Raw genomic sequence first — 25,823 nt, forward strand, 5'->3', positions numbered from 1 at the left:
GGTTTCTGTGATGAAGGAGGTGGGGGTTATTTCAACTGACCACCAATAATAAGAATATTCTTCCCACTCACCATCAGTGTAATGGGGCCCTTCTCTCACTGATCATTAGTGTAAGGGGCCCTTCTCTCACTGACCATTAGCAAAAACGACAGCAGTGTAAGGGAGTCCTTCTCCACTGACCCCTATTGTACAGGAATCCTTCTCAACTGACCACCATTACAAGGAGGCTTTTGAATGATCACCAACGTAAGGGGACACGTCCCTGACTACCAATGTAGGAGTGCATGTTTCCACTGGCGAACAATTTAAAGGGAATTTTTCCATTGACCTACAACAACTTTCACTGTTTTAATTTCCTTTCTCGCCAAATACTGTTTGTTTCACTTCATTACTACTGAAAATTATTTTATTTAGAGTGGTTGTCAAGTGCACCATATTCATTATTCTTTTATTTAGTCGTACTGTATATGTCAGCTCACGAATGTAAGTGAGATGTATATATAGAAATTAGCAGGGGTTTCCTGAGACCTGAAAGTTATCTTTCAATATATTCTGCCATGTTAAAAAAAAAAAAAGAAAAGAAAGGTTGAGAACAATTGATTTAAGTATGACCAACAAACAAGGAGCACGTTACAGATTACTTGCTTCCATTTGTACCAAGACTCTGCCACCAAAAGCACTTCCAATACAACTTCCCTTACCACAGCCATACTGAAATATACACATACACTACATTATGCCTGAACACGTATTTGGTTTTGTATGTAATTTGTCAGGTAACAAGATTACCATAACTAGTTTTTTTTTTTTTATTAAAATTATATGCCATCAAATATTATTAATTACAGTAGAGTAGACCCTCAACTTACACAGCTTCACTCAATTATCTTGCGGTAACTGATCAAATCTCAAACAAAATCTATGTGTGGTCAGATTTAGTACCATTTTAAATGGAAGCCAGTAAATGTAGTTTGGGCATATCTCTCAACACTCTTAAACTCAGGCAAATAATCATCTTTAGAATTTTCAAAACATACATTTTTACATACTGTACATATATTATGTACATCACTTTCTTCATTTATACTGCCTACAGAATGTATCCATGTTCACAAATTTTACTCCAGAGTTTTATGGTGGCAGTAAATAAAAAGTCAGTGATTTAAAATTAATTTAAAATCTTGTTTATGAAGCAGATGAGTCAGATATCTGCAGGATATGTGCATTACTTAAGTATATGCTGCCAACAAAGGGAATTCATTAATGCACAACTGTCATTACCACATTAACAGCAGGCACATAAATTAAATGTTTGATAATTACACATGACATTTACCTCTGACAACCCTGTCACCGTTTTTAGACTGCTGTGATTTATTGTAGAAAAAAATGTAGTACTGTTGGGAAGATCCCAAGAACCAGACAGCTAAAATATTAAAGTGTTACTAAACCCAGGACCCTGCATTCACTATATCTGGTTTCCCACAATACACAGATTAAGTATTTTTAGTAAATATAAATGGCTAAATACCTTTTCTCATCAGCAGTTAGAGCGGTCTTGTGACTTTTATCAGTGTCTGGTTAAAGCTTCTGGGAGGGGTTTTCATTCTCCCCTGATTGTCCTATGAGGCTGCAGGACCCCTGACCTTCTTTCTGGACAGTGCTGATTGGCCCTATGTTGATCACATGCACTCTCCCAATTAAAAGAAACCTTTCTAGCAATACACACACATACACTCTGTTCAGGAGATGGAATGGGGATTGTGGAAGAAGGGGAGGATCAGAGAAAACAGAATCAAACAACCTTTTTACACAATGTAGAGGTTTAACCGCTTAGGTTCCACAATGAGTATAAGAAGAATGCTTTAGGCCCCTTTCACACATGCAGACTGTTCAGATCCGTCTGTCATTTTTTCAGCAGATCTGAACGGTTGCTCCATACAGCTCTATGGAGTGCCGGATGTCAGCGGCGACATCTCCGCTGACATCCGATCCGCTCTGCAAAATCCAGACGGATGCAAACCCTATTTTCCATCGGATCGGATCAGATGAAAATGGACAGGCGGTCTGTAATAATCCAATCCCCCATAGGGGAGAGTGGACTCTGACAGGTCTGTCCCTGCACAGAGTACAGAGATGGACTTGTCATCCGCTGGCTCAGCGGGGATCAATGGAGCGATCCCCGCTGAGCAACCAGGTGCTAAATATGGACAGCCCTGTGTGAAAGGGGCCTGCATCTACAGACTGATTTTACTGTTGTGGGTTTAGTAACACTTTAATGCTTTTTTTTTTTAAACATCTCTGTTAATATACATGTATACTGCTTTGGTATTGCCGCTGTTTCGATTGTCAGTGCATGAACCTTAACAGTTATTGATTGTCAACCAGTGGACTGGGACAAATCCTTATATACGCCACTAAGGGTCCTTTCCCTAACCACCTAAATTATACATTAGCTCATAGTCCTTACAGAGTTTATTAACATCAGCTTTATAAATACAATCTGAGGCTACTTTGGGTTGAAGCCACAAACATCAATGCAAGACCACAAGTGGTGACTGCAGAATGTATTAAATAAATCTGAAAGAGATGTCTCCTTCTATATTTTTACCAAACACATCATAAATCTATTTTTTTATCTCTTTTTTTTTACTGATATTATATAGGAAACTGGTGCTTAGAGAAATGTGGGTGCTGCCATTATGGAACTCCTAAAAATGGCAGTTGTCTAATTGTTGTGATGATTCTCTGATTTCAATATGCTCCGAGTCCCTGACATGGAATGAATATAACACATCTCTGAAGCCAGAGCAAAGCCCAAGCTCCTAAAATACATGCTTGTGGTCAAATCAGTAGCTGAAAAATGATTGATCCTTCTAGCATTTGCAGAAAGAGAAGTCAGTAGTGGCAGCCTTCATGTTTCCTGTAAGAAAACGAAATGGATCTTCACTAAGTTTAGGGTTTAACAGAGGTATTGCATGTCTAAACCTGGTGTACTGACTCACTTTACTACCTCTTTAAAGGGTTTGTTAACCCACATGTGCAAATCACTGCCAGCCCCTCTATAAGAACCTGGCATAGCACACTCTATGTCAAAAATGTAAAAGTGTAAGCGCCAAGCATATATAAATAATACCCTTATGATTGGCAAAAAGTAATTGGACAATAATGTGTATATATATCTATAACAAACAAATACAATGTGACCCAAAATATGAAAATATCACATTATGTGTAGAAAATGATGATAATAAGTATATAAACAATGAAGTCTATATAGATCAAAAAACTAAGCATATATCATACTAAACAGAAAAAAATTCAATTATACAGTGAAATAATCCAAAAAAAGAAAAAGATACGGTGAATATCCACGTGAATGTGAAGTAAGATAAATAAAAAAAGTTTTTTCAAGAAAAACGTTAAACTTCCAACATAGAAAAAATAGAAAGTGTGAGTCCCAATAGACTTCGGTGTCCACAAGCGTATCACTTCACTATGACCAGAAATGACTTCACCCGGTGAAACTCCCACCACCTTAAGAAGCGCAGGCTTACCAGATAGACGTTACCCAAAAAGACATATGCCTAGAGGGTCAGAAATGGCTTGCAATCGCAGTTACTGCAACTTTGGATACGGCATTCCACCATAAAAGTCCCACCGTAAAGGATTCATTCAGCGTCACGAGATGCGAATATTCACCGTTATTGTGTATATAAACAGCTCCAGTAGCAATTCAGGCATAGAAGTAAAAAAATATGGCCAATATAGCGTAATAACGTTTAAAAAGGCTTTAATAAAAATAAAGTATACAACTCACATTTCCAGTGTGATCAATAGACATGTTTTAAAGAGAAAACAGGCAGTGGCAGAGTCCTCCCGACGCGTTTCGACCTACAGGTCATCATCTGGGGTGGGCTCCAACCACTTGCCCACTGCCTTATATAGATAATACATAAAGAGAGCAAAATAGCCCCCAACATTAATAACCCTCCAGTTCCACCCACTTTTTTCCACAATTTGGTTGGGTATTTCCCGTGCAGGAAGTGCAGTGTATGTCAGCATAACACATTAACACAACGCAAGATTTTGGACTTTACATCAACAGTAACTGGGAAAAGATATTCCATCAAAGCTTTCTGTACCTGTAAAACAAGATATATAGTATATCTAATAACTTGTCCATGCGGGAAACAGTACGTTGGCCGTACTACTAGATCATTTTCTACTAGAGTGGGGGAACATATTTCTCTTATTAAGAGTAAGGTATCCAAACACACGGTACCAAGGCATTATAGGGAATGCCACAACAATGATTTACGGGGCACTCAGTGTGGTGCAATAGATAGGTACACTCCACCTTGGCGAGGGGGGACCCTTAAGAGAGGGATCTCCAGGTTGGAGACTTATTGGATCTACGAACTCCAGTCCCAGTCCCCATTCGGTATGAATGTGGAGTGGGACATTAATGCGTTCATTGATGATTCTTGAGTGGGCATTGTTCTATCAATTTTTGATTTCTTGGGGGTACTCATGTTATGATTTTGTTTTTGATATATATGTATCCATAAACCCTCATTGGTAAGATGAGGATAGTACCATTCTTTCTTTCCTTTTTTACAAGGATAGAAGGGGTGTAGCTTAATACCATGAGTGTTTTTTAATTTAATGATCCAATATTTTTATTATTTTCTCCTTTCTATATTCCATGTTTAAGTTCAACTTATGAATTTTTTTAATTTTATTTATAGTTATTGTCTTATTCCTGGCAAGATATTAGTTTTTTTTCACCATTGTTTATATTGCCCTATAGTCTTCTGATTTTAGGACACTAGGTGTCGCCAGTGCATTTACCTTCTAGTTGCCAGTTAAGACCTAGTATGGCTATGTTATATCTTGACCTCGCTCTCCTTTTTAGCCCGCACCAGAGGTTACATTTGTTTACTTCTTGTGCGGTCTCAAAACATGCCGCAACCGGAAGTTACGTTTATTTACTTCCGGTTGCGGTATTTGTTGTGAACAACCAGGGTGGGTTCACTTCCTGTTCTGGGTTATCACTCGGACAGCACCAGGAAGTGTGTCCCACTATACCGATGCTTCCCCCGGACATTGCGCCAGTACTGACCTGTTGCGGTGCCGTCTCCATGCCCGATGTCACTGCCATACACATTCACTTTGGATGTGTCAGGAGGCACATTGTTATAAATACTTGAGCTGACATTGAGGCATGGAGCGCACGCCGGAACCGGAAGTGAGGCATGCCCCATTTAAAATGAGTTTCATGCTGGTAATATACAACATATTGGTGGAACGCATTTAGACCGAGTCGTAGAACGCACGCCGGTCCGCCATCTTGCTTATACCGGAAGTTGTCATGTTTGTCACATGGGGGCGATTTTAAGGGTCTCTTTATGTATTATCTATATAAGGCAGTGGGCAAGTGGTTGGAGCCCACCCCAGATGATGACCTGTAGGTCGAAACACGTCGGGAGGACTCTGCCACTGCCTGTTTTCTCTTTAAAACATGTCTATTGATCACACTGGAAATGTGAGTTGTATACTTTATTTTTATTAAAGCCTTTTTAAACGTTATTATGCTATGTTGGCCATATTTTTTTACTTCTATGCCTGAATTGCTACTGGAGCTGTTTATATACACAATAACGGTGAATATTCGCATCTCGTGACGCTGAATGAATCCTTTACGGTGGGACTTCTTTTATGGTGGAATGCCGTATCCAAAGTTGCAGTAACTGCGATTGCAAGCCATTTCTGACCCTCTAGGCATATGTCTTTTTGGGTCACGTCCATCTGGTAAGCCTGCGCTCCTTAAGGTGGTGGGAGTTTCACCGGGTGAAGTCATTTCTGGTCATAGTGAAGTGATACGCTTGTGGACACCGAAGTCTATTGGGACTCACACTTTCTATTTTTTATGTTGGAAGTTTAACGTTTTTCTTGAAAAAACTTTTTTTATTTATCTTACTTCACATTCACGTGGATATTCACCGTATCTTTTTCTTCTTTTTTTGGATTATTTCACTGTATAATTGAATTTTTTTCTGTTTAGTATGATATATGCTTAGTTTTTTGATCTATATAGACTTCATTGTTTATATACTTATTATCATCATTTTCTACACATAATGTGATATTTTCATATTTTGGGTCACATTGTATTTGTTTGTTATAGATATATATACACATTATTGTCCAATTACTTTTTGCCAATCATAAGGGTATTATTTATATATGCTTGGCGCTTACACTTTTACATTTTTGACGTTTTCTGAGCTAAAAAGATCCCAGTTTTAGCGTGTTAGCAGCCTTTCTTTTCATTCTTTGGTTTCTTAGATTTTTCTATTGTTGGCTATTGCGCAGTGTTTTTGTATACATATAGCACACTCTATGTTTTTTATAAAAAACGAGTGTTGAAAATACCTATTTATGGTGATCTTCAGACTAGTCACATGACTCGCGGCCGCATATATGGCTTCTGCAGGAGGGGCTGAGATCTCCCTCTGATGACAGCCAGGGAGATCACATTGCCTCCTACAGTAGCCCTGGAAACCAGCCAGCAGTCACGTGACTGGCCTGAAGATCGAGCTAAAACTGTATTTACAATGCTCCTTTTTATAAAATACTTATACAGTTTGCTATGCCTAATTGTATTAGAGGGGCTGTCAATGACAGTTTGTAAACCTTAATTTGTACTAATAGCAGCAGGGATGGGGGGGGGGGCGGAGACAGAGACACAGAGCTGACAGGCAGGGAGGAGGGGGTGAGGGAGAGAGAGGAGAGCGCAGCTGCAGATGACGGAGGGACATACGCTATCCACGGTGGTCAGGAAGGCCAAACCTCGCCTCTTTTATCAACCTCTGTCACCAGTTTGTCATAATGTGCTAGTATGCTTTACATACTAGCACATAATGAGACTAACCTGCCCAGATAGTTAACTACTGCTTTAAAGTGGGATGTCTCCCTACCCTCTTGATGCTACATGCCCTATGAAAAAAAAAAAGGAAGCCAGCTTCGGTCCGGTCACAAGAAGAGGAGAGGACATTTTTGAGAATAGTTATGCTTAAGCAGAAATTCACTTTAATGTCCCTGTAATCCATTTTTCATTAAATAATTTTCTTACTGTGTTTTTCTGCCTCCTTGTAATTCTCCATGAGCTCCCAAACCTCTATTTTCCTCCCTTCAGTTTGAAGCTACAAGTGCATATTTTCTGTGGTCATGTGCACTGCTTTATGCACACCACACATTCTGGGAGGGAGCAAGAGAGGTGGGTTCCATTCTTTCATACAGTGGGACCATAGAGATTGAACAGGAAGTCAGATCACAAAAAAAAGGAATTTGGATAGGGGGGACAAAAGCAATAGAAGTTACTTTTCTGAATGAAGAATACCTACTTTTAAATAGTTTTTTTTTTTATCTAAACCAGTTTAGTGTCACTTTAGAGGCTTTTGATTTTTTTGTGTGTGTTTACCTATGTCTGTCAGCTTGTATGTTCGTTTTCTGTGATTATATACCTAAATAAATCAGAAAGAATTTTGAAGATCTGAAAACTGAACACATTATCGGAATGTCTATTCACAGAAATGTTTTATTTAATCAAGAATGCTTTAATATATGCCATTCCAAGTTATAACTTGGTTCCTCAACGTGTTTTACTGCTTGTGAGGAATATATTGTGTATGACATTCTCCGGAACACACCCTACATTATGCATTGCAGTGAAAAACAAGGGAGGTCCAGGACAAAAACAAGACTGACATCAGTTGGTAAAATAAAAAATGTAACTATGACTTACCAGCGAGATCAGTCTGAGTTTCTGCAGAACTACTTTAATTCTGAAAATAATTGCAGCCACTTTTTTGTCTTCAGCTGTTCCAATTATCTTAAACCAACACAGATGATCCATGTCCCACGTTCCCCTGACAGTCCACAGTTTACATATTCATTCCTGAATGTTTTTTATCTGCTTTTCAAATAGACACGCATACACATGCGCGGTAACTTTTTTATATATTTAAAGCATGACTCCTGGCAAAAAAAAAACATTTTATTTATCCACGCTTGCTATTCTCACACCCCTTGCTGCACCACATAGGCAGGGCAAGAACTCCTGTTCCCCTGTCATCTACCTACTTGCTCTATGGAAAGTAAATCATTAATGCAATATTATTGATGAGATAGTGTATGAAGCTTCAAAGCTGGACCAGGAAAACAGTTGGTACCTGCCGGACTGTGGAATGTGGCAGGACTGTACAATAGTACGTAAAAAGGGAGTGGGCACTTTAAATGAAGCACTTGGATAGTGGAGGTGAATTTTAACCACGTTTAAATGTTTATTGATTGTTAAGTAAAAAGACAGTAAAAAGTATCAATTTCATTATATGTAAAGGCATCAATATAGTAGAGGCATGATATATAGTATATACATACAACAGCGCATGATAATAATAATAAATAAATTAAATAGTGTAGCATAATAGTGCCCATAACAGCATGCCCCATATCGACAAATATACCCACATGGTAAGTATGCATCCACTAGATATAAAGAAAGATTTTTTTGTGTATAATTAAAAAAAATCAATTAATGATTAAATGAATATGGTTCCGTATAAAATATAGCTGGGGCATCAAATCAAAAGCTCAACGCGTTTCGTGGGTGTGTCCCCACTCATCAGGAACTGATGCGACCAAAACGTTCCTATGGAATATAAATAAAAAGTATAATATACTAACCATATAGACAAATATATAAGTTAATTAACATTTAATGCGTGTAGATGGTTAGCCAGAACACACTCACCAATCCGGACGGCAAGTGCAGTGCACAGTGGTGGGCGTAGGGTGGGCCAGGAGCCATAATCCCTCCACAGGAACTGAGGCGGCATGAATATGAATGCGATATCGGGCAGAATATAGGAATGCAAAAGTATAGCAGAGAATCACCAAAAATTGGGATTGGGATGTGTTGCAGTTGTTGAGACCTACATATCTGGGAACAAGGTATTAAATATGTGTATAATTAATAGTAATAATATTTTACAAAAGTAATTAATGGTGACTGACCCCCATAGATTGCGAAGAGAGTGATGACATGTATCAGAATCGTGCAGGGATGTAGGTGTCTGAAAGTGAATGACATCGTGAATGATGTACAAATTAACAAGCATTAAGTGAAAGTGTGACTGAAATCATGAGTGCACAGTTGCAAGTAAGGAAAGAAACATAAGGCCAGTAAGGCTGGCTGAACAGAATTACAGGTCTTTTTTAGTGAATAAATCAATTCACATACCCTGTTTCCCCAAAAATAAGACCTAGTGTGATTGTCGGTGATGGCTGCAATATAAGCCCTACCCCTCAAATAAGCCCTACCCTGTTTCCCCCGAAAATAAGCCCTACCCTGAAAATAAGACCTACAAGGACTTTAACTAGGGCTTATTTGGGGGGTAGGGCTTATATTGCGGCCATCACCGACAATCGCGCTAGGTCTTATTTTCAGGGAAACAGGGTATATGTATTTGAACTGTGTTTGCCTCTTTTGTCTGGAATTCTACTCAAAACTCATTCTAAAATAAAAAATCTATATAAAACATTATCTTAAAGTGGAAGTTTAGTCAAAATCTAACAAAGGACCCTTTCACACAGGCACCTCCACTGATCCCCGCTGAGCAGGTGAAAGGCAGTCCCGCTCTCCTCTATGGGACATTTCCATCCGATGCCATCAGATCTGCCAGACGGATGGGGAATGGGACCACCATCTGTCTGTTTTTGGCGGACATCTGCCGCTCCAAAGAAGAAGACTGAAGGGTCTGATCAGGTCCACCGGAAAAACTGACAGGAGGACCTGATCGGAAAGCCTGTGTAAAAGGGGCATAAGGCTAAACCTACTCCCACTCCCATCCCATCTAGCCATCGAAAGAAAAGATCTCTATACTTACCTATTCTTAAGGCCACTCCAATCCAGTCACAAGATCAGGTCCCAGCGCTGGCTTCAGCATAGAAAAGGGGCAGCGACAACAGATCCCCCACAGTAAGCCTATGGGTGACATCAACACACAAGCATTTACCCTAATTGGGGATCGGTGTCTGAGGGGCACACCTCATCCCTGATCGCTACGATGTGGACCCCCAGGGCCCCTTAGCAGTGGCAAGGACCGGAGGGCGTCATGACATCCACTTGGGATGGTAGAGTGTTTCTGCCGGGATCATTTGTCTATCACCCTGTATGGAAATGGTTCAAAATGGGGTGGGAGAAGGTTTGGCCTTAGTTTTGACTGGACTTCTACTTTAAGTCTCCTTGCACACAGCATGTTTAGCCCCAATGCATGAGACTCCAGCTTTCAGCTGCGGTTGGATGGCACAAACGCACCCTGCTGCTGGCAGCCTGTCAAGCGTAATAATTGTTTAGGACAGTATGTGTCCAGGGACAAATGCCTGGAGTTCAGACTACTTGTGGTCTGGACATTTGCCCCTGGATGCATACTGCCCTAAATATACATACCTCTAGGTGCTCCACCCCGCCTTGTCTAGGCAGAGGAGCTGTGAGACTCTAAGGCTCTATTCACGCTAGTGCGATGTATGCAACTTTGGACACATAAAGTCGCATGACAAGTTGCAGCCCATTGATATCAATGGCAGCCATTCCAATCTATGAGACTTTGAACAGGTTTCTGCACTACCTTGATTCAGCTTTCTAGTGACTTGAGTGCCAGAGAGTCCAGCCAAAATATTTTTGTTATTTTGAATAGAGCTGATTTTTTTATTGTTATCTGAGGCACGACTGACATTTCCCCTCTCACCTTGTTCTGCTAAAAACATGGAATCAGACAGGAAGAATAAACACGCTTTACTTTTTACTAAAATAGGGGAAGCCTAGAACACCCTGCTAGACTTTTATTTTCGTGCAGTTCCGTTTTTTCTGTACCAATACAGTCAGTTCTGGTCAGAAACTGACTGTATGGTGTGAACTAGATCCATTGGAATACATGGAAAACACTGTGCATGCATTTTTAGTGCAGAAAAAAAAAGCACACGGAACTGCGTCTGGTGTGAACTGGCCCTTAAAGCTGAACTCCAATTAAAAAGATAAATAATCCACAATTACTGTAAAGGGGTTGTTTTATTTGCCAAAGGATTTATGTTGTTGTATATCCAGTCCTGAGATTTATACAGCTCCGCCACACAGATTGACTCTGTTTGGCCGGGCAGGAAACATGTTTTCTTTTAGTTTCAGTTGCCATATTATTTTTTTTAAAGGTTTTGGCCTTTCTCCATCCTATGACTGTACAGAGATAGGAGGTGCAGCAGGCTCATAAGCTCATCTCTCTGCTTGCTCCTAATATCAATATGTCCCTTTTTAGCACATGAGCCCTATAGTCAATGATGTGTTAATGAATGCAGAGCTGCAATAAAGTGTGTCTTTTATATCTGCTTGGAGTTCAGTTGTCATTTTCTTAGTTGTATTGTGTCTTCATTGCGTAATAAAAAACCTCAAACACAATACTATGCCTGGTCACTATGACTGATTATAAACCCAGCTTTAGGCTGGCCATACATGTTGCAAATTTCAGAAATTCCCCCATCAACAGACACAATGTTGACAGGGGAATCAGCCATTGTCTTCTTCCAGCAGGGTGCAGGAGGGGGAAGCCATCCCCAACAGGAGAAGACAGTGATAGTTGCTAGCGGCTATAGCAGCCGGTAGTGATAATCGCAAGAGAATCCAGCAGGCTGGTTGTACCCAAGTTAATCGATTGATCAACTTGGTACATTCAACCTGCCCATCAAGGGTTCGAATCTTGGCCGGTTCAAACCGTGTATGGCCTGCCTTAGTGATCTATGTTCTTCTTTTAAGCAACACTGATTACTCTATGATATGAGTACTATTGAACCTGTTTATTATTGGAACATTTTTAATAGGACATCACGTATATCAATTGCCTAATTCTATGCCTTGACTCCTCATTGCAGGTGAAAGTTACGTCTGTGCCTCAAATGAGTCTTTTCGTAAAGTAGACTACAACAGAAACATTAATCCAAACTGGTCTGTGAATGTAAGGACTGGATCCGCTCGCTCTCTGGCACAGTTAACCGCATTGAAGAATGAGATGAGGGAGACTAAGGACTTCATCAAACCCAAGCTAGTGACGGTCATCCGGAGTGGAGTAAAACCTCGCAAAGCTGTTCGCATTCTCCTGAATAAGAAGACAGCGCACTCATTTGAGCAAGTCCTAACGGACATCACAGATGCTATAAAGCTGGATTCAGGGGTTGTCAAGAGACTCTGCACACTGGATGGAAAGCAGGTAAACATTATAAATCTTTATTCAGGTGTATTGGTGAAATGCGTACATTTGGATATTGGTTCTTTTCAAGGTTTTAAGTTGTTTGCCTAAATTCTAATACCTCTCCTACAGAAGTATACATCTTTTCTCCACAAGACTCCCACCCCATAATCTTTAAGGTTTAGCATTCTTCCTCAGACATTGGGTGCAACTCTAGCCAAAGCATTCTTTTTTTTTTGTTTTGGATAGAATTGGGAAGGGTCGGAACTGTCAGGTTTCACTGCTGTCTTTAAGGGGCATTGTTAGGTCTGCAAAAGATCTGGGGCTAGAGCCCATAGTAGCGGTCACCAACCTTTTTTGCAGGCATTGGGGTTTGGTAAGCAATTCTTCATGGGCAATTTGTCGGGGCAGTGGCTGGTGTTGGTGCTTCAATCATCATGGCACCATGGTTGATATGGTGTCAGGGTGATTGAAGCACATTATTTCTATTGTTACATTGTAATATATAATGAAGTGGTTCAACAACGCAGGAGGGCTTCTATTGAGGTCCTCTCAAAACCGTGCTCACTGCGGTGCACACCCATCTCACTCTATGACACAGCTGATCACAGATTGGGGTAAAGAGCCAATCACAGCAGCTCTTTACCACGTGATGTGATCAACTGTGTCCAACACACTTGCTGGTTATCGACATTCCTTTCCTCACACTGTCACAGTGCAAGGAGAGGAGAGAGCCAGTAACCGGCTTGTGTGAAAGGGAACATCTGCACTGATCAGAGCATCAATCATCAGTGTCCTGATCAGTTCGACCCATCAGTGCACATCAGTGAAGGTGAAAAAATACCTGTTTGCAGATAAAAATGTCATATGGATACAGTGCTGCATGAGCGCGCAATTGTCATTCAAAGTGTGAGAGCGCTAAAAGCTGAGCATTGGCCTAGGCAGGAAGGGGGTGAAAGCGCCCAGTAGGCAAGCGGTTAAACCTGCAGGGGGTCCAGCTTTTTCATAAAAAAAAAAGACTTTACTAATGCTTTAGGCCTGGGTCAAATCTATGCAGGTTTGCAACCCATGTTTGCACAGGCATGCCAGACCATTTTTTTGAAGGGGCTGCTGTGTCTGTATTTTTAGGCAGAAAAACGCAGCAGCTTTTCCACTTTGCGATTTCCCTGCAGTTCAATTTTAGATGTGTGGAGGTGCCATTAAGAATGAATGGCAGCCTTGTGTATTTTTAAACAGCAGTATGTTTTGACTGCTGTTTAAAAAATGAATTCCTAATGGCACCCAATGCAGCACGTTTGTGGGTGCGGGACCTGCAGGGAAATTGCATGGTGGGGGGTCAGAGCATCAGTGGAGCTCCTGGCCCCGCCTGATCCCTGCTAGCCGGGGAATAATACAGCGCAGCGCTGCCTGTTTCCTGCCGTATACCCAGTCACTTTGCAAGACGGAAGTGTAGTGATGCAGGGCGGGCGGGCGGGGAGAGATGATGTCATCTCTGCTTAAAGTTTTCATATGTTACTAATGTTCAAAATAAGTCCATTTGGACCAGAGCTTTGCTCCGGTACGGCTTGCTCCTCTGGATGGGGATTTGCATAGTCCCTCAGTGGCTGTGGCAGATGCTTGTATTGAGCCACCTGACGCTTCGAGTGATCGTGTTTGAAAGAAGTTATTACGTGCGAATGGTCACCATTGGGATTCCATTTAAATAGTGCTGTAAAAGACAAAATCTAGAAGGGCAATTATGTCGGCATTCTAGGTTTACTCCCTTTGTATAAAGAATTGAAAACGAATAAAAAAAAGACAGTGAATGGTTTGATGATGATAAGTGCAAGACACCTCCTTGATCATTTAACAATTGGCTGAAAGTGTTTTGCATTTATTCGAGTGTGTTGGGGGGCAAAACGCCCTGATTTGTGCTGCTGTTTATTTCAACATGTTGAGATAATATTGAGAAGAGCAACAAGAGTGAGACTTTACATGAAGTGCATGAGTGCAATGAGATAAAATTTGGTGAGCAATTGGGAACATTTATTAATTGATAATTAATTAATTAATTTTTCCAATTGCTCAAAAAATTTTCTCTCATTGCACTCACGCACTTCATGTAAAGTCCCACTCTTGTTGCTCTTCTCAATACATCACTATAGGGATGGAAACATATGACTTTACCAAATCATTGTTTCATTTAAAGTCCCATGGGATGGAAATAGGTGGCCTTACCAGGCCATAATTTCATAAAAGTCCCTAAATTCTTTCCTCCAATTAAATGTTGACATAATACTTGGGGTTTATAAAAATGTCCCTGGCCTCTCTTGGTTTGCATATGACAAACCTTTTTGCCAGAAGTTGTCGGTACATAGGTCAATGAAATGGGGTGTAAAAGATGTGAGTTTGTGGCTTTATCTTTTACTGTCACAAAAACTATTTCCAAAGCCTCGGGTGTCTACTTCGCATACGTATCGGCATGGCGATATGCTTCCATTTTAATGACGGGCAATGTAAATGGCCCAACTCATATAAGTACAAACATGAGTGTAATTAATGTGCAAGTTCACACCCTGCGTCACGTTGTTTCAAAAGATCATCTACAATGTTTCAGTTTCTTCAAAAGAGCCCTTTCTCAAAAGTGGGCTCTCCAGTGAAGCTCATAAATATGTTGCCATGGCTCCAACGGTACCCAGAACATCAGAAAGCGGCAATTTTGCATGATGGTTTTTTGCATGGTTTTAATTTGCCTTCCTTTAAAACACTGGTTGTGTTTGAGAATCTTGGGTCTATATTACTACATACTGATTTAGTTTGAGCAAAGTTATTGAAGGAGATTGGAGAGGGTAGAATTACTGGCCCAATTCCGGAATCACTTTAGGAATTATACCTAAAAAAGAATCGAATGCTTATAGGTTGATACAGCTTATAGGTTATAGGTTGATACATCACCATTACGGGCTTTCATTAAATGATGAAATAGATCCGGCTTTTTGATCAGTTCATTATTCGTCTTTTGATGACCCTTTGCTCAAAATTCGAAACGTGGGTAGTTCAGCCTTGCTAGCGAAAGCTGATATTAAGTCGGCATTTCATCTACTGCCTATACACCCTTTGCTGTTTAATTCATTGGGTTTTAAATTCCGAGATTAATTTTATTTTGATTGATGTCTTCAAATGGGGTGTTCACTTTCCTGCCATTAACTTGAGTTGTTCTCTTCATTTGTTGATTGGGTGGTTTGGACTCCGTGTTGCATTATCTTGATGATTTTTTATTTATTGGTAGCTCTGATTCTAATGATTGTTTATTTCTTTTCACTTTTGTGAGTTTTGGATTGTTTGTAGAGAATTTGGTATTCCGTTAGCTGTTGAACAGTCAGTTTATCCTACTTCTTGTCTAGAATTTGTGGGTATACAAATTGATACAGTTGCCATGGAATTTAGACTACCGATTGATAAGATCTTAAAAATTCTGACATTTTATTTTTCATATGTCTAGGACTAAAGTGTGTTTAAAATTTTTACAGTCATTGCTAGGTTTACTGGCATTTGCATCCAGAGTTATGCCTATTGGTAGAGTTTTCTCTAAATGTCTTTATCATGCTATTTCGGGTTTTTCTTCTCCTTCTCATTTTGTGCATATTACTTTTGACATTATTGAAGATTTACTAGTTTGGCATAGTTTTTCACAAATATAATGGTTGTTCTCTGTGGCAATTCTCCTTTTGTTGCTGTATGGCATGATACATGATACATGGAAATCTAAAGACCAACATTATATTGTTAGAACTTTTTCCAGTATTCGTGGCGCTGGAACTTTGGGGTGCTCATTTGGTTAATAGACGGATATTACGTCATTCTAATAAAGACGTTGTATTTGCTATAAACTGTTTGTCATCAAAATCATTGCCTGTTATTTCTATTCTATGACAGATTGTATTTCGGTGCTTGATGTTTAATATTTGGTTGAAGGCTAAATACATACCTTGTGTGGAGAATCTCATTGCAGGCGCTTTGTCCCGTTCACAGATTTAGGAATTTCGTAGGTTGGTGCCAGATGCGGATCTAGTCGGATCGGATTATCTTCCACACTTATGGGAACTAGTGTGACCCCAGTCATTGCGCCACAAAAACATTCCGTAGTGCCTTCCACATGGTTGTCTTACTGTACGGCGGGGAAATTGTGGCGTTCTTTTGTGGTCTCTTCCAATCAAATTCATGCTTCATTCTCTGAGAGCTAGGTGTTGTCCTTTTTGAATTTTTTGATGGCGGCTTCATACTCTTACTCGTACATAGTCAAGACATTGGCCGAAATATACTTTTTTATGCGCCTGAATGGAGCTGCTTCTTGCACGCAATTTTTTGCAGTCAAATGTGTGTTAAAAGGATATCGTAAAAACCATATGGTTACTGATTCCAGATTGCCAATATCTGCTGATTTATTGGATAGGATTGGTAATTCTACTGGCTATGTTTGCTTCTCTCCATATGAAGCTTTGCTGTTTAAATTGGCATTTCTCCTTTGTTTTTGTTTTTGGAGCATTTCAGATTTCGGAGCTGTTGCCTATAAGAATTGGGGATGGCTCCGGGATTTTGTTCAAAGATGTTTATTTAGAGTTAGATTCTCTTTCTATCCTGTTGAGAAAGAGCAAGACTGATTCCACAGGAAGAGAACGTTACTTCACAAATATGTTAAGATGCATCTGCCTATTTCCACTTCCTTTCTAATTCATTAGAATGGGAAACCTTTGGCTGTATATCAGTTTAAAGCTGTGTTGCAGAAATGTCTGTTGCACTTGAATTTAGGTCATTTGCACATTACTTCTCACGCGTTCTGCATAGGAGCAGCCACCAAATTAGGCTATTATTAAACGTATTGGTAGATGGAAGTCTGACTGCTTTCGATCTTATATTAGACCTAATGTTTCTTTTTGATTTCAGGTAACATTGTTAATATCTGGATAATCGGCCATTCTTTTATGTTCTGGGCCAAGTATAGAGCTGATCGTAGAAACTATGGTTCCAACCTGAGTTTGGCATTTGATTCATTTAAAGTTCACTGGTTTGGAAGAAAAGGAATTCAATGGAGAATGCTGCGCGACACCTTGTCTTTCTTAGATGAGAGATGGCCAGTTCCTAATGTGCTTATTTTACATTTATCAGGAAATGACATTGGTAAATGTAATACATTGGAGTTAAATTAGATTTACAATTCCTACATGCACTTTTACCTTACCTTACCTTACAATTTGATTTTTTCTGAAGTAGTCCCTCGTTTGGCTTGGCTTGTTTCTTTGGCGTTTCATTACTTTTGAGAAAATTTGCAAGCGCGTTAATAGGGCAATTGCTAAATTTATGCCTTCCATATATGGCTTCTCTTTCAGGCATTTTATCCTGGGGGATTGTCAGGCTTCTACAAATATGATAATGTCCATTTGTCAGACATTGCGCTGGACTTTAACCTGGATATGCAGACCTGTATTGAATTGGCTGTAGTCGGAGGGTGTGCCAGGCTCCTTAAAAAAGCCTGGCATATGGGATGTTGTTTTCTTGAGTTTATGTAATATCTCAAGCTTATATATAGCTTAGCTATATTTAGAATGATATATATGTTAATATGATACAAGTAGTACTTGAGATATTTCAGTGAATTAATTATTTGATATAAAGATGTTAATAATAATTAAAAAAAAAATATTATATCTATAAGAAAGGGCCACGGCCTATTACACCACAGGGGCTGCAGTAATGTGTTTTATTAGTAACTACCTCAATACAGGGCACTTACATCCCCTTCCTGCCCAGGCCATTTTTCAACTTTCAGCACTGTCGCAATTTGAATGACAATTGCGCTGTCATGTTACACTGTAACCATGTGAAATTTTTATCATTTTCTTCACACAAATAGAGCTTTCTTTTGGTGGTATTTAACCACTCCTGGGTTTTTTATTTTTTCCTAAAAAAAAAAGACCAAACGTGAAAAAATAAATAAAAAGTTTTTCTTAGTTTCTGTCAGTACATTTTGTAAATAAGTAATTTTTCTCCTTCACTGATGGGTACTGATGAGGCAGCACAGATGGGCACTGATGAGGAGGCACGAATATGCCACACTTATGGGCACTGATAGGTGGCACTGATGAGCACTGATAGACGGCACTGATGGGCACTGGGAACATAGGCAGACTGGTGGCCACAGATGGGTGGCACTGGTGGACATGAAAAGGCGGCACGGATAGGCGGCACTGATGGGCACTAATGGGCATTGATGGGTGGCATTGTGGAGCAGCAGTGATGAGCAGTGATGGGCAGCACTGATAGCACTGATAGCCAGCACTGACTGGCATCACTAATGGCCACTGATTGCTGGCACTTGTGGGCACAGATGGACACTGATTGCTGGCAGTGGTGGGCACACAGTTCTGGCACTGGTGGCACGTAATTGTAATCAGAGCACTGATGATCAGTGCTCTGATTACATTCCTAGATGTCCTCTGTGAGGAGATGCCGCTGATCGTCTCACCTCTCCTCACACTCTGTCTGTGCGAGGTGAGTAGCACCCATTACCAGCATCTCCATGTTTACATCTGACCGGCTGTGATTGGACACAGCGAGCAGACGGTTAAAGAGCCACAGCCGTGTCTCTTTACACAGATTGGGGTTGCTCCATGTCCTAGCAACACGGAACAGCCAAGATCGCCATGCTACGCCCCCCTGGGGGCGCACAAGAGTGGTCGTTCTAGGCGGCTGTCATATGACGTCCACCCAGAACAAGAGCCTTGACAACCAGCGGATGGGAAGAGGGTAAGAATATTCTGTCTATGATCCATTGACTGGTCCTTTTGTAAGATTACCATTATGCTGCGTACACACGTTTGAACTTTCCGGCAGAAAAGGTCTGACGGAATCCATTGTCTATTATGATCATGTGTGGGTTTTATCTGACTTTTTTCTTAAAAAATTCAGACGGACCTAGAAATAGAACATGTTTTAAATCTGTCCGACGGAATCAATTTCTATCGGGAAAACTGTTAGTCTGTATGCTGGTCTGACGGACCAAATACGCCGCTAGGGCAGCTATTGGCTACTGGCTATTGAACTTCCTTTTCTAGTCCCGTTGTACGTCATCGCGTTCAAAACAAATGGACTTTGATCCGTTCGTGCGTGGGCAAGTCAGAAGTCCGTCGAATGTCCATCGGGAAGACCATCTGACCTTTTCTGCCGGAAAGTCCGGTCTTGGGTACGTGGCATAAGCCTCTGTTTTTCTGGAAGCTTGGCAGAGTAGCCTGAGCCCCAGTTCACACTGGTGCAACTTGTTCACGTGACAAGTCACACCTTATTTGTGCCTATGGAACCATTTATATCAGTGCGACTCCAATGATTTTGAACAGGTTTCTGCATTATTTTCAGTAATTTCATGTGTGACTTGCATAGACATCTGTGCATGAAGTCACACAGATGTCATCAAGCTGCACATCAAATCACACTGACCGCCAGCCTTGAAATCGCGATGAAGCAGCCCAATTTTTTAAAGCTGCATTAAGTGTGAACTGGGGCTAAATCTTACAGTTCATAGGCACCAACTCCAGTTGCACTGCACAAGCATCAGTTGGTGCCTGTGCATAGCAATATTTAGGCTACGCTGTCAGGGAGCCAGGAAAGGTGCCAGGGATCTCTGCTCTCCATGCATATCTTACTCCTTACCTGACCTCTTCTCTCTCTCTCTCCCTGCATTACTTACTTCTGACCTCTGTTCTCTCCCTGCATTACTTTTGGCTTTGCTCTCTCCCTGTATTACTTACAGTACTTCTGACATCTGCAAACTGTGTTACTTACTCCTCGGCTTTGCACTCTGTGTTTTGTTACCAAGTTATGACCCCTGAACACTGTGCATTACTTACTCTTGGCCCCCTGCATTTTGTGCATTACCTACCCCTAATACCTGCACTCTGTGCCTTCTGTACTACTGATCCCTGCACTCTTTGTATTCCTTACTCCTTGGCCTCTGCATTCTGTGCATTGTTTACTTATGACCAGCTCAATCTGTGTGTTACTTACACCTGACCCCTGCATTCTGTGCATTACTCCTAACCCATGCACTCTATACATTTCTTGTTCCTGACTTCTGTACTCTGTGGGCCACTTAAGCCTGACTCTGGAACTTTGTACATTATGCACTCATGACCCATAGCAGCATAGGCTTATGCCGCGTACACACAATCGAATTGTATGACGTACTTAGTCCGTCATACAATCCTACGGACAATCCGGCGTACTTTCTACTGAATGGACTTGACCACACATGGATACACAAACAGTCCGACGAAAGCTTGCGCGATGACGTACAGCACGTACGACGGGACTAGAAATAGGAAGTCCAAGACACAGCAAAGCACCCTTTGGGCTCCTTCTGCTGACTTTGCGTTAGTGGAAGTTTGGTTAGAGACGATTCGCGCTTTTCAGACTTCAGCTTAATTCGTCCGTTATTTTATTTTTTTATTTATTCTCGAATTGGAATATTAATCATAAGATGAGGATGAATAAAGACATTTGTGATAACTCTGTGTGAATATAAGCAGCAAAGCAACTTCACTTTTCTCGCATTATGAAGAAGAAAAGAATGTGCTATATTAAAAGATCACAAAATTAGCAGCATGACGAATATGCTAGCTTCAATACGAACACTAGTTTTACAAGACAGAGCGCTTCCGCCCTGTAAATCCTTTCTGGGCATGCGCCATTCTTAGTCCGTCGGACTAGCATACTGACGACCGTATTGTCCGCTGAAACCAAAGTACGACGGAAAGATTGTTGTGCAAACCGAAATTCTTAGTACTCTGGACTGCACGCTGAAAAAGTCCGCTGAAGCCCACACACGAGCGGATTGTCCGTTGAAATGTGTTTCAACGGACTAAGTACGTCATACAATTCGATCGTGTGTACGCGGCATTAGATTGCATTTAACCATACCCCTTTAAGCCCTTCCCAATGTTACCACAATATAGGCACATCCATCACTTTTCTGTTCCTGGTGCCCAGGGCATTTTGTATTTCTACCTTGAATGGCTTTCCTCTTGCTCCAAATGTCTGTGACTAATTGTTTCAGGGCATGTAGAAAATGTGGACCAAAGATGGAGGGATATAGTTTTGTGGGTGTTTTTTTTTTAATGGTCATGGTCAATAAGGTGTCCCCAGATTTTGCAAAATCCGATGACCGTATCCTATCTGTATATGCATACATATACTGAATACATGCATTGTGTATTGCATATCTGCCAAACTACAAAGAAGCACATGCCACAAAGCTCTATGTATGCGCCATCAGCAGGAACATCTGAAAAATCAGTTGAAATGATATATCCATGTCTGATCAAGGCTAAAGCAGTAGCACACCATTTGCCATTGTTACATACTGTAACTGTGGTAGCAACATTTATGCAGGTCTTCTGTTTGACCAGAAGGGAGCTAAGAGTACACATACTGTAAATGCTGTCAAAGGCCTGCTTGTTTACATATTGAGACTTTCATAGTGTATGTCTATGGATCTCTCACTGTATTGATATTGTTCACCTTTGCTGCATTTTCATATTTATGGCAGCTTTAACTGTATGCCATTTAACCCAATTATTTACAACAGTAGTCAAAGTAGTAAATGTGCCAGAGTCATTGAAAATGAAAAACAGGTTTTACCCTTTCTTTGATATAACAATGGCAGGCTTTCTCTGGGAATGCAGTATGATATCTTCCAAATATAATGGGATTTCTTTTTTGTTTCATTCTAGCTAACCGATGTTGCTAGGAGACCCTATTAAAAGGTCTTTCGTTTATTTCAGTCTGATGTTTTCTGCTAATTGCATAGCTAAATAACCAAAGGCCAGAACTACTGATGTTCTCATTGTATTCTATTAGCAACAAATAAAAGAAGCCTAATTAATAGTGGAGTGTGCAGCTACATATTCCCAACAATAGCAAATTCATTTGGATTGTGTGTAGTCCATGACATTGGAAAACACAGTTAAAACATAGTTTTTACATATAAGAACTGGTCTGTTAGCTCCTGGGCTTTAAGTCACTGAGTGATTTATATATTCAGTATATCTGTAGAATATATATGTGCTTTTTTTGTTCTGAATATATTGTACACCTCATTGCTTCCATAGCTATCAACTTTTAACTTTAGCGCCTATTCACATTTGCAGGTGTACATTCTGGACTGCTGTGATATGTGGCAGGGTGCATTTTACTGCATCACACAACATCTGTTTTTATGGAAACTTTATTTGAAGGGTACAAAATAACACTACACATGTCACCACACAACAAGGCTCATTGCACTTGCTTTGTGGTGACATGTTGTGCCAACTAGGGCTGAAACAACTAATCGATTATGAAATTAATAGCTTACTATTTTCATAATCAATTAATCGACCAGTAACAAAATGGGGTTAATAAAGTTAATGAGTCAATGAGATGATATTTACCAGATTGACCCTTTAATAGTATATCTCTCCTCCAATTGTATATGCAGTATATCTCCTCTAATAGTATATACGGTATACAGTGCCTTGCGAAAGTATTCGGCCCCCTTGAACTTTTCAACCTTTTGCTACATTTCAGGCTTCAAACATAAAGATATAAAATTTTAATTTTTTGTGAAGAATCACCAACAAGTGGGACACAATTGTGAAGTGGAACGAAATCTATTGGATATTTTAAACTTTTTTAGCAAATAAAAAACTGAAAAGTGGTGCGTGCAAAATTATTTGGCCCCTTTACTTTCAGTGCAGCAAACTCACTCCAGAAGTTCAGCGAGGATCTCTGAATGATCCAATGTTGCCCTAAATGACTGATGGTGATAAAAAGAATCCACCTGTGTGTAATCAAGTCTCTGTATAAATGCACCTGCTCTGTGATAGTCTCAGGGTTCTGTTGAAAGCGCAGAGAGCATCATGAAGACCAAGGAACACACCAGGCAGGTCCGTAATACTGTTGTGGAGAAGTTTAAAGCCGGATTTGGATACAAAAAGATTTCCCAAGCTTTAAACATCCCAAGGAGCACTGTGCAAGCGATCATTTTGAAATGGAAGGAGTATCAGACCACTGCAAATCTACCAAGACCTGGCCGTCCCTCTAAACTTTCAGCTCAGACAAGGAGAAGACTGGTCAGAGATGCAGCCAAGAGGCCCATGATCACTCTGGATGAACTGCACAGAACTACAGCTGAGGTGGGAGAGTCTGTCCATAGGACAACAATCAGTCGTACACTGCACAAATCTGGCCTTTATGGAAGAGTGGCAAGAAGAAAGCCATTTCTCAAAGATATCCATAAAAAGTCTCCTCTAAAGTTTGCCACAAGCCACCTGGGAGACACACCAAACATGTGGAAGAAGGTGCTCTGGTCAGATGAAACCAAAATCGAACTTTTTGCCCACAATGCAAAACGATATGTTTGGCGTAAAAGCAACACAGCTCATCACCCTCAACACACCATCCCCACTGTCAAACATGGTGGTGGCAGCATCATGGTTTGGGCCTGCTTTTCTTCAGCAGGGACAGGGAAGATGGTTAAAATTGAGGGGAAGATGGATGCAACCAAATACAGGACCATTCTGGATGAAAACCTGTTGGAGTCTGCAAAAGACCTGAAACTGCGACGGAGATTTATCTTCCAACAAGACAATGATCCCAAACATACAGCAAAATCTACAAAGGAATGGTTCACAAATAAACGTATCCAGGTGTTAGAATGGCCAAGTCAAAGTCCAGACCTGAATCCAATCAAGAATCTGTGGAAAGAGCTGAAAGCTGCTGTTCACAAACGCTCTCCATCCAACCTCACTGAGCTCGAGCTGTTTTGCAAGGAAGAATGGGCAAGAATTTCAGTCTCTCGATGTGCAAAACTGATAGAGACCTACCCCAAGCGACTTGCAGCTGTAATCGCAGAAAAAGGTGGCTCTACAAAGTATTAACGCAAGGGGACCGAATAATTTTGCACGCCCCACTTTTCATTTTTTTATTAGTTAAAAAAGTTTCAAAAATCCAATAGATTTCGTTCCACTTCATAATTGTGTCCCACTTGTTGGTGATTCTTCACAAAAAATTTAAATTTTATATCTTTATGTTTGAAGCCTGAAATGTGGCAAAAGGTTGAAAAGTTCAAGGGGGCCGAATACTTTTGCAAGGCACTGTATATCCTCTAATAGTATATACAGTATATCTCACCTCTAATAGTAATACAGTACATCTCTCCTCTAATGGTATATACAGTATATCTCCTCTAACAGTATGCACAGTATATCTCCTATAATAGTATATACTGTATATCCATCTAATAGTATATGCAGTATCTCTCTCCTCTAATAGTATATAGAGAATATTGCCTATAATAGTATATACAGTATATCTCTTCTAATAGTATATACAGTATATCTCACCTCTAATGGTATATACAGTATATATCTCCTCTAATGGTATATACAGTATATCTCCTATAATAGTATGTACAGTATATCTCCTATAATAGTATATGCAGTATATCTCTCCTCTAATAGTATATTTCCTATAATAGTATATACAGTACATCTCTTCTAATAGTATATACAGTATAGCTCTCCTCTAATAGTATATGCAGTATATCTTCAATAGTATATACAGTATATATCCCCTCTAATACTTACAATATATCTCTTCTATCTGTTATTCTCAGAGTGGATTAGATATTTTGCTCCAAAACCATATAGTTGGTTATATTTATTTACGACTGCATACAGAGATATTTAAGAATAAATTGCCTTTTTTTTAAACTTTACATATTAACTAAATTATACAACACACTTTTTTTAAGGTTATTAATCGATTAATCGAAACAATCATCGGTCAACTAATCGATTATGAAAATAATCGTTATTTGCCGCCCTAGTGCCAACCAGTGAGGTGCAATTTATGCAGCATCTCTGTATATTATTGAGCCTAACTGCACCACACCTCCAGGTTGTGTTGTAGTGAGAAGGGGGTACAAATGTTTTTTGTAGGCCCTAGCGGAGACTGATGTTCTTCCATTGCAGAATAACGCCAGCCACTGCTCTAGTGTAAATGGGCCCTAAAGCTAAACTTGAAAAATTAACATTTGCTATGTTATAGCGAATATTCGGAAATGTTACATGTGCCTTGGGCCACATACACATTGGAAGTAAATTGCACCCGCCCAGATGCATTTAAAGCTCATTTATAAACAGGCATGGAAGCACGTAAATGCTTTGCTATTGCTGAATGCACAACTAGACGTTCATCAGCATCTAGCAGCATTCAGTCTAGCTGTGGTTACATAAAATAGAAATGCTCCCAAGACTGTTTAGCTTAAATTGACAAGACTTGTGTAAACTCAGCTAAGCCAAGGAATATCGTATACCGTGGACACACGGCCGGATTTTTCATCTTACTGAACTCCGAAGGACCTTGACAGAGTTCCACTGAAACTGACTTGTCTACACACAATCACACCAAATTCTGACGAATTTGACCGTGATGCTGTACGACCGGACTGGA

The 25,823-nt window shown here is 40.2% G+C and overlaps 1 protein-coding gene across 6 annotated transcripts in view; it reads left to right on the plus strand.

Moving 5' to 3' along the window:
* DCLK2 (doublecortin like kinase 2) overlaps window positions 1–25,823 on the plus strand; it is a 191,179-nt gene that overhangs the window by 27,515 nt on the left and 137,841 nt on the right. For all 6 annotated transcript variants that reach the window (XR_013272322.1, XR_013272323.1, XM_077477017.1 and 3 more), the window contains exon 2: window positions 11,986–12,320. Coding sequence is in view for 4 of the 6 variants with exons in the window: in XM_077477017.1 (XP_077333143.1) it covers window positions 11,986–12,320 (335 nt within the window). In the remaining 2 variants the exon portion in view is untranslated. The remainder of the gene's footprint in view (window positions 1–11,985; window positions 12,321–25,823) is intronic.

This window comes from Lithobates pipiens, unplaced genomic scaffold, assembly GCF_037356315.1.
Source record: "Lithobates pipiens isolate NorthernLeopardFrog02 unplaced genomic scaffold, aLitPip1_a1.2 Scaffold_13, whole genome shotgun sequence".
Classification (NCBI taxonomy): domain Eukaryota; kingdom Metazoa; phylum Chordata; class Amphibia; order Anura; family Ranidae; genus Lithobates; species Lithobates pipiens.